The 10,086-nt window shown below is 43.5% G+C and overlaps 1 protein-coding gene across 2 annotated transcripts in view; it reads right to left on the bottom strand.

Moving 5' to 3' along the window:
* Nucleotides 1-330: 330 nt before the first annotated feature.
* Apaf1 (apoptotic peptidase activating factor 1) overlaps nucleotides 331-10,086 on the bottom strand; it is an 80,878-nt gene continuing 71,122 nt past the window's right edge. For both annotated transcript variants that reach the window (XM_010629145.2, XM_010629144.2), the window contains exons 23-27: nucleotides 9,304-9,423; nucleotides 8,775-8,900; nucleotides 7,907-8,032; nucleotides 5,544-5,690; nucleotides 331-2,529 (exon numbers count right to left, since the gene is read on the bottom strand). In XM_010629145.2, coding sequence (XP_010627447.1) covers nucleotides 2,383-2,529; nucleotides 5,544-5,690; nucleotides 7,907-8,032; nucleotides 8,775-8,900; nucleotides 9,304-9,423 — 666 coding nt within the window. In that variant the 3' untranslated portion in view covers nucleotides 331-2,382. The remainder of the gene's footprint in view (nucleotides 2,530-5,543; nucleotides 5,691-7,906; nucleotides 8,033-8,774; nucleotides 8,901-9,303; nucleotides 9,424-10,086) is intronic.

Here is a 10,086-nt window from a genome sequence, read left to right as displayed (position 1 = left end):
CTCACCAATGCCAGGTACATGGTAGATCTCAGTAAGCAGTTACTGAATGAGTAAGGGAAAAATTGGAGTAAATGCATAAATGAGTTTTCATTTTACAGGATTCTCTTCATGCCAGCCATACCAGGCAGCAACTGTCACACAGACCCTGAGGAGACACAGAAAATTTTGACAGACTTTACACATAGCTGATAAAGCACAGATAGAAAGGCTCATGGATTTGGTTTGAATCTTCCACACCAGTTTTCTAATCAACAGATAAAAGCAAGGAGCTGAAAGAATCCAAAAATGTTTCTCCAAAAATTCTAGGAATTTTATTCTTTAAAATTCATGTTTTAAAATGTATCCCAAAGCAAAAAAAATCGTGCAAGTTATAAATACAAAAGTTTTCAAAACATACAAGACACAATGTAAAAACATTTTACATATACAAAGTCTAATTAATTTCTCACATTAAAAAAACAACAGAGAAAATGCTTAATAATGCTCATCTGCCAGCCACAAAACAAAAGCCTCCTCTGATCACTTCCGGGAGCCACAAGTAAAAGTTGCAGGTCTCCTCTCTCTTCATTTCACCTCATCTTTCTGCACATTTTTCTTTTGAGTTCTTTTTAAGATATGGGGTAATCAAGACTTTTAAAAAGGTAATATTTGTTGTTACACTCAATAGTCAAGTGGCTTTTAATTGTAAAAGTCACTCTTTTATATTCTGGGCAATATACTCCTAAATACTATATGATGAAAACCAAGTTACGATTTGAATATTCTAAGGAAAACATACAAAACTTCTTTGTATAAAGATTCCACTTACTGTATTTGTTTAAATCGCAGTACATTTATAAACCAATTCTTCCACCTATCCCAAACAAACAAGACTCCTTAACAATGTAAAAGGTTTGATTCACTGTAGTCACAAGTGCTGCCAATGCTACAATCTGAAAATAAATTTGAGTGGTCTGCTCTCCCCTAACAGCATTGCATGTTCTGATATGCACCAACAGTAGGGAAATGGGTACACGGCTTATTTACTATTAATAATACTCATTATTAATATTAATGTTTATTAGTTCCAGTTGCAGAAACAAAACTCGTTGAAATATGATTTTTTATAATTATATCACATCTATCATCTCCATTGTCCTTAATAATACATTTCAGAGAAAATGTTCGGATTTACACTTCCCATTCAGGAGGTAAGAAAAGAGCGAGTTATTGATTCTTGCCAGCTATGACTGTACCCCATGCACTCCAGAGTCTGAGGAGGTAAGAGAATCCCTTGAGTGCAGGAGTTCAAGGCCAATCCAGGCAACACAGCAAGAACCCTGTCTCCACAAAAAGCTCTTTCCTTGGTGGGAAGAGGGGGAAGTAAACACTAGTGGATGAGGGAAGAAAGTGAAGAGGAGGAGCGGGGAAGAAGACAGGTAGGCTGGAAGGTGAACGTGGTGCCTTCCACTGAAACCGCACAGAAGGATCACAGGTGGTTCTCCTGAAATTCACTAATTCACTGAGAACAGCTCTGACAACACCATCCACTTACAATGGCGTTAGAAGAAACTCCTGTTTGACTATTTCACATTTTTTAGAAAAGTATTATTAAAACTTATGATTAAAATTGGCCCTTCCTCTATTATTGATTTACTAACATTGAACCATGCAGCAACTGCTTTAAAAAGAAAACTGAGGATTACGACAGGCCAAACTCAGTCAAGTAAGAAGTTAAAGAGTCAGAGCAGGCCAGGGCCCCACGCGAATACTGACAACTCTGTCCAGTTATGGCACCAGCGGCTGCCAGCCTGGTGAGGAAGAGGCCAACCCACGAATCCTAATACCACACCCTTCCCGCTTGTGAACTACTGAAACCCAAACCTCACTCATTCAGTTCATTCAAGGAAAGGCTGCAGACTGTGACACAGACGCAACACTTTTAAAGCAAATGTAACGAGTGCAAATCAGCTCAAGATTGTATCCGGGAGAACAATGCCCCCGGGGCGACTGTGGTTCCAAGCACAGCCACAGTGACCCTGAGTCCAGCCTGCACAACCACACTTAAAACACAGGCTTCCTTCAAATTATCCTCACATCAAGCAATTTGAATGCACCAAGAGAATTCAACCCACAGTATAACAAGTACAACAAGGATGGAGTTACATTTTCATATACATCTTAAGGTCAAATTATTAGTAATAATGATTATGAAAAATATGATTAAAGGTGGGTTCATTTGGGGAAAAGCTACACTATCATCATTCATCCAACCACAAATGCTTTTGGAATGAATGCAATACTACAAAACAATTCACAGCTTTTAGAAAGAGTTGGAATTTCACTATAATCTTTTTTCCAAATTCAAAATTAAGAGTTCAACTTGCATCATGCTTAACCTCTTTACTCTAAAATCTGTAAGATATACAAAATACCAAGATTGTCAACAGTCACGTAGGTTTTGAAGTCGGGGGACACGCGTATTTTCCTCAGATTGGTCCCATTGGTATAGAAGGTCTGCACGGCCTCCCCGGTGAGGACGTTCCACCACTGCGCAGAGAAAAACGAGAAGCCCATCAGGCGGTGGCCACAGGCGGGTTTTCACCGCAGCCAGCCCTCGCGGACGCAGACGGGGGCCACTCTAAGGGGGCGGGAGGACGGCACGGTCTCTCTCCGGAACCTTCAGTCTCGCCACAAGTGGTTCACGAGCCTGGGTCATCTCAGGTCCCCTTCTCAGTCGAGGTAACGGGTAGAGGCCCGCGGCACAGCCGCCACACAACCTGGGGCTTTGCTGTCACATCTGCCCTAGAGAAGACAACACACTCCGGAGGGCGGGACCCATTCGCCCTGGAGAAGATGCCCTGTGCCCAGGGACGACGGCTGCCGGACCTCAGCTCCCAGTCCCACGCCTCCTGTACAAATAAGGAAACTGAGGCTCCGATGGGGGAAACGGAACCCAGCGTCCAGATGACACTGCTGTCTGGCAGCAGATGTAGAATGGTTTCTGCCTTCCAAATCCAGTGCCTCTTTCCTTCCTGCTATAAAAACAGATCACTCTACCTGGAAACTCTACACTAGCCCCAGTTTAATATGCACTTTAAGAAAAAAATCAAGAAGAGGGCTGGGATTTAGCTCAGTATTGCGCCGCCTGCCTCGCAAGCACAAGGAGCCAAGTTTGATCCCCGGTACAAATAAATAAATAAAGTAGAAGCTATACAATGGCAGCTGACATAGAGGATGTCCAGGGCAGCGAACCTGCGGGCACAATTCCACAACGATAAACAGGCGTCAGCCTGGGTGCTAACCGTGTGTCCCCAGCCGGTCTAGCAGCTGAAGCACGTCCCTCCCACTGCGGGGGGCAATGAGGCAGCTGTGTGGGCTGGCAGGAAATCTGTGTGGTAAACCAGTCTCCTCGCTCCATTTTACAGATGAGAAAACGGAGGCACAGAGAGCCGGAGAAATCCCGTGAAGGTCACAAGGCTAATGAGGGGCAGAGCCAGTGTGAAGCCAGGCAGTCTGTCCCCAAGTCCAGCGTGCCACAGTTTCTGAGTCAGGCCGCCTTCACATGGTGCCACATTTTCAATCAGCCTTTGCCCTCGGGGGCAGGAATCAACTGAACTCCTTGTCACTGTAATAGTACTGCTCTGGGGCAAACTCATGGAAGAGCTAAGCTGTATTATTTTACACTTCATAAGAGTTATCTTGAAAGTTAAGGCCTTTTAGCTATTTGATACCTACTTTATCTTACAGGCAATACAACTTGGATTCTGAAGTAAACAGACTAAAAAGCCTAATTCCTTGGCCACTACAGCAGCTGTTCCTCCTTACTTTTAATTTGTTCTGTGCTTCTGGGTAGTCTCATTAACATTCTGGATCGATACAGGCAGGGCTATAATGTAATTAGTTTAACCATGCTGGTAATCGACCCAGAAGGCTAAAGCAGCCTGATCACCACTGAAATACACTGACTTCATACACAGGCTGTCTTCTTTCAGCTGTAGACACAACCTCCACAGAATGAGGGTCTATCGCATGGCTTCACTTCAAGGCTCCCAGATCTCCGCAAATCTGGTCACTGATCTTCGTAAGATCTTAGAATCCAGACTCGCAGTTCTGTGTCAGCATTCTAGGGGCCCAGGAAACTAAGTGACATGGTGTCCAGGAGCTTGGTGTCAACGCTGGGCAGTGAAGATTTTCAGCAGCTCTACTGCTGAGGACCATCAGCACCCACACAGACAGCAGGTTCTCTCCTCAGCCACGCCCACAGGGCCAGCAGAGAGCTCCGTTTATCTTTACATCGCGGGAGGACACGTGGCAGTCACAGCTCAGGGGCCTGATGACTAAGCTGTGTGACAATGACAGGATTGCATTTCCAACACAAAATATAAAAGAATCATAACACATATCTTTTCGTAAAGTTAAAAATTCCCAATCCACCTTTTTTATAAACCATATTTTTGTGTTGAGTAAAATCATAATTACATAGGTCCCTAAAACCAAAATCTTCACTCAGGTATTCTGAAAATCTTTACTGTGCTGGCCATTCACCAGAATCACCCACACTTCACTGTTTTCAGTAAGAGCAGCAGTATCGGAGAATCTTACGGAGTGCAGTTTAGATAAAAAAAAGCTGGTAGAGTGTGCAAGTGGTCAGTGCAACGTGGGTACCGTCTGTACCTCTGCCACGAGTGAACGGCTGTCAGGACCCGCCACAAGGTCCCCCCTCTCCAAGCAAACCTCTGCTGACTCACCGGCAGCCTATGCTCTCCTCTCTGCACCTCCGGGTCCTGTACCAGTGCGTCCCCAACCCTCCCATGTGTTCACTGCTTATTTACATCTGCTTTCCTGCAGGTATTAACAAGGCCCAAACCCTGAGCCCACAGCCGCATCTCAGCACACAGAGGGAACACTGGAGATGAAGGCGCAGCACAAACAGAACCTGCAGCCCCACAGCCCCTAGCCACGGACTCTGAGGCACTGGTTAAGACTGCAGAAGCCAACTTGCTGGAAAAACCCAGGCAGAGGTCCCAGGATTCAGTGCGAGTCCTGGCCCTCCTGCTTACTAACTGTGTGATTTTAGGGAAGCCACAACCCTCATGAAAATCAGTTTGCTCACTTGTAACCCACAGATAGTAAAATTTAAGGCCTCAAAAATTTAGCCAGTGAAGTAAAGCATGTTGTAAACTGTAAAACAATATGCTGCTGCCATTATCACCAAAGAAAGGACATTACAAAAACACATTTGTAAAAGAATTTCAACCACAGTATTCAACAGCTAGTGCCATGGGAAATAGCTGAACACCCCACACGCTGGTCCCTCAGACCCTTGAGGTTGGATATGGGGCAGCAGGAGGACAGTGGACTGAGAGCGTCCCGCACCCCATCACCAAAGCTCCCAAGAGACCTGGGCCCGGAGACCTCGGTGTCACCACTGCTAAACAGGGAAAGCAGCAGCGGCCTTTTCATGGTGGCAGCTGGAGGGACCCGACTGAGAAAGAGGTGAGAAGAGCCTGGCAAGAACGGCACAAGCTACTCTTTCCTGTGCAGTCCTCGAGAGTGCTTACCTTCAGATACGCTCCAGCAGAGACGAGCGCTTTGCTGTCTGGAGAAAAGCAAAGGTCAGTCACCCAGCCTCTGTGGGTAGCAGCTCCTTCCTCTACTGCAATCGGCGCACACAGGTGCAGAAGCTCCCCGTTTGAGACATTCCATATCTGTATGAACACAATATATGACCCACTTACAGAGTTACTAAGAAGCTCCTCTAATTTTAAAGCATACATACGCACTGGCTGGGACATACTTGGAAATAAAATGCTTTTCTTTAAAAAAAGCGTAAGGCACATTCCTATAATCCCAGCACTCTTGAGGCTGAGGCAGCAGGATCACCAAGAGTTCAAGGCCAGAATGATCTACATAATGAGTGCATGGACAGCCTGATCTCCACAGCAAGACCCTATCTTAAAATAAAACAAAGGCCAGGGATATAGCTCAGTGGCGCTGCACCTGCCTTGCAAGTGCAAAGTCCTGAGTTAGATCCCTGGGATGGAAAAAAATATATATTAAAAAGGCATTAGAGTGATTGATTATAATACTTATTTAACCTCCTTAATTAAAAGAAGAGCTTAAGGTGTAGTTCAGTGGTAGACTGTGAGCTTAGCATCTGCAAGGTTCTGGGTTCAATCCCCAGCACAAGGAAGGGGAAAACAAAATGAACGGATGAAGAACAAAGAATAACAACAAGAGGTCATTTGAACTATCTCAAAATGAAATAAAATGACAAAGAAGTCAATCCAATAAATAATACCAAAAATGTTGACAAATATAAACATCTAAAGTAAGTCCCTGTAACGTTCTAAATATATACATTCTACAATTATTTTACTTAACTATTTACCCAATCACTTATAGGTGCTAATATGTTCATTTATTCCAGTGGCACTTAATATATACGCAGTGAAATGCACAAGAGAATAAGAAAAAGAAACAGAGGCATATATAGCAAAAGAAAATAATTAAATGCATCATTTGCAAATGTCTCCCTAGAAATCCAAGAGGAACAAGTGAGAAAACTCCGAAACTCAGTAAGGCAGCTAGATATAACATATATATACAAAGCACAACAGCTTCCTGACAATCTAAATAATCAGGCAAAAAAACATTTTCTTTTAAAAAATGCATCAAAGAAAAACTTTGAGAGAGATCTTTTTCCTATGAGGGTTTCTGAAAAATGACACACTGTCTCATAAATGGTAAAGGAGACCTTTCATCCCAAGATGAGAGCCTGGAGCAAAACGAGTGTCCTCACAATGGCTCTGCTGCTTTGGCTAACATGGCATTTGTGTGAAGGGGAGAGTGAACGTCAGTCCCTCGATCCTCAAGCAGGAGAAGCTTACTTTTTCTGGACAGCCCACTCCCACAAAATCCATACTCTCCTATTCTTCTGTGTTCTACACCTGCTCTTTCAGCTTTAAATCTTCCCTGTTAAAGAAACAAAACAAAGCAAAAAGAGGGGGAACCTTCCTCATTGAAACTAGTTACCAAAGAAGACATTTCAAAGCCCAAATTTTTCCTGTATCTGTGTGACTGTTCTAACACCATCAAGCCAAATGATCGCTTTTCTATGATTTCTGAACTTTCAGAGTGCAATGCTTCCCATGATGCATATTCCCACAGGCAGACAGAGAACAGCATTCCATGCCTTCCAGAAAGATCATCTGCTAATTTTGACACATGAAATTATGTTTGGTACATGATTTTTAAAATAGGAGATGTAGAAGTGGGGGGATCAGGATAAAACAAGTTTGGCCATGAATTATTAACAGCTGGTTGGTGGAACAGGAGGACTCATTTTATTATTATGTTTACCTTTATACCGCTTTGAAATGTAACATAATAAATAATTCAAAATGTAAAAGAAAAAAAGATCATTTGCTAAATAAAACTGGCACCGTTCATATGTTTATGTTCAGCACTGTGAAGGGCCTTTGATCCCACCCAGCCGTGGAGATGCTTCCTTAACAAGGCAGACAGTTCAGAGAGCACTACGACAGACACTGCCAGTGTGGACTAACGGTGAGAGTGCTAAGGAGCCCTTCTGTAAGCAATGAAAACAGCAGAATTTGCAATTCATTTATAACTCAGACAATGATTTACAAAATTACTTTCTTTAAATTCTGCCATTAAAAACAACTTTTGATTTGAGTCCAAAAATGAGGATGAATCATTCTCAAACAGCAGAAAAACAACTGCAAATAAGTAGGGCATCTGTGCGCTCAGCTATACAGGAAATGCTCGGTCTAACTCTAAAATGAATCCCTCCCTGCTGTGATACAACACGCACCAGAAAACTGACAGCCACACCCACCCAGACTGCCAGGGCCTCTGCTTCCCTGTCCCACGAACAAAGCCCAGGTCAGTGACGCCCTACCCTGACTTCTCCGTTGTCATCTCCGGTCGCCAGCAGCGAACTGTCCTCCGAGAAGGCAGAGCAGCGCACGCAGCCATTGTGGCCCTTCAATTCATGAAGAGGGGAAGGGAGCTCAAAACTCCAAATCTGGAAGGCAAAGAAGACTGTTTAGTATTGGTGACCACACTCCAGATAAGCACCTGCAAACCCTGCCTGGAGTGCTGCTAGCCACAATCTCAGGAAAGTCCTGACCCCTGGCACTGCCCAAGCTGCCCAAGCTCCAGTGTGCATCCCTGTTCATTTGTCTGAGTTTCCCTTTAATTACTCGAGGTAACCCCAACTCAAAGGTCAAGGTCACAGCTTATACTCATCAGGTAACAATCTGCACAGTGAGGCAGATGTGAGTGTGAGTCCTGGCTCCACTCTTCACCAGTTCCTTGTGACCTAGGAAAACAAGTTTACATAAGGTTCTCTGACTTGGATTTCTGCAATTGTGAAATGGGGACAGTGGCACCTACGGTGTGAAGATGAAATGAGCATAGGGAGTGCATTTGTAGCACAGGGCCTACACATGGCAAGAGCTTTTTTGTTTGTTTGTTTTTTTGAGACAGGGTCTATGTAGTTGAGACTGACCTGGACCTCACTATGTAGCCCAGGCTGGTCTCGAACTCACAGCGATCCCTCTGCCTCAGCCTCTCAAGTACTGGGATGACAAGCATGTGCCACCACACCCGGCAAGAGCTTTTAAAGATCAGCTACTATGTGGTTCTAAAGCTTGAGATAGGTACACAGCAATTCCTACACCCTGCTGTTTTCGGTACTATTTGGACTCATAATATGTAATTAGTGCTAAAGTTTTATGCATGAACACTCAAACCTATTGCCCTACCTTTGCAGTCTTATCAGCAGAGGTAGACGAAAACTTGGTAGCATCAGGAGAAATATCACAAGAAAGCACTGTACCCTGGTGACAGACAAAGTCTTTTTCTATTCTTCCAGTTATAATATTCCATACCTTTTAAAAAAAAATTGACACAGAAACATTTTGTATTAAGAAACATGATTAGCCACAAGACAAATCTATGAAACAAGAGTTCAGGAGCCAGGGATTTAGCTCAGTGGTTCCACCACCTGCCCTGCAAGCGCAAGGGCTTGAGTTCAATCCCCAGTACCCCCCACCAAAGAAAAAAGCATTCAGTACACTGGCTGTTCTGACCTCTACGTATCTTTTAATAAAAATGCTGGCAAACATACAGCAGAAAGATGCAACCACAGTGAACAGAAGCAAACATAATAAAATTTCGAATTTTAATTATTTTACACACAAGTGCTTTTGTGAGCCATACTATCACTGAAGCATCAGAACACTTAAAAAAAAAAAAAAAAAAAAAGAAGAAGCAGCCTGAGATTTAAATTACCTTCACTGTTCCATCAAATGACCAAGAAAGCAATCTTGAACTTTCTAGGTGCCTAAAGTCTGTCACTGTTTCCTGATGGCCCTGGAGAAGGACATACTCCTCTGACTGCCAATTCCACACCTGAATGTGAAAGAAAGAAGTCTGTGACCAACCTCTAATAGCATCCCTGATCAGGGAGGGAAGGGTGCACTCCACCTGCAGTCTTCTGTCCTTACAGCAATTCAAACAGAAAATAGTAACAAGGAATAAAGTACCCGTATTTTATGAGAAAAGCTGGGGTTAATTAATTTGACTAGGGACAAAATAAAATACTTTCCTCCTCAATAAAATTTGTTTTCATCAGTTGCTTAAAGAACAGTTAATTATAATTGTTTCTCGGCCTTTTGGCTAAGATCAAGTGAAGAACAGTTGATTATACCAGAAGATAGAAAAAGCCACAATGTGTCAGTTAGCTCACCATCTGATTACATTTTCCAGAGAAACTTATCCCAGTTTCTGGGCGAGACTGTGGACGCTGGTGCCACTAAAGTTGGCACTTTTTCCCTGGAAGCTCGGCTGACCAAAGAGGCTTTAAATCAGGTCATGGATTTCCAACCTTCAGAGGTCTTAGCTATCCCTAAGGCAGTGGTGGCGAACCTATGGCACGCAGAGCTGGCTGTTCCTGTCTGTTTTCACTGAATGCTTTAAAAGGTTCGCCATCACTGCTCTGAGGCAAGCCTCCAAATGAGAGAAGGAGAAATAGGACATTATTGTTCATATGGGGCTTCAGTATAAGTCTTCAGG

Source organism: Fukomys damarensis, unplaced genomic scaffold (genome assembly GCF_012274545.1).
Source record: "Fukomys damarensis isolate Sample0158 unplaced genomic scaffold, DMR_v1.0_HiC HiC_scaffold_15, whole genome shotgun sequence".
Classification (NCBI taxonomy): domain Eukaryota; kingdom Metazoa; phylum Chordata; class Mammalia; order Rodentia; family Bathyergidae; genus Fukomys; species Fukomys damarensis.
The sequence above is the reverse complement of the archived record's forward strand: the minus strand, read 5'-3'. Positions and strand labels throughout refer to the sequence as shown.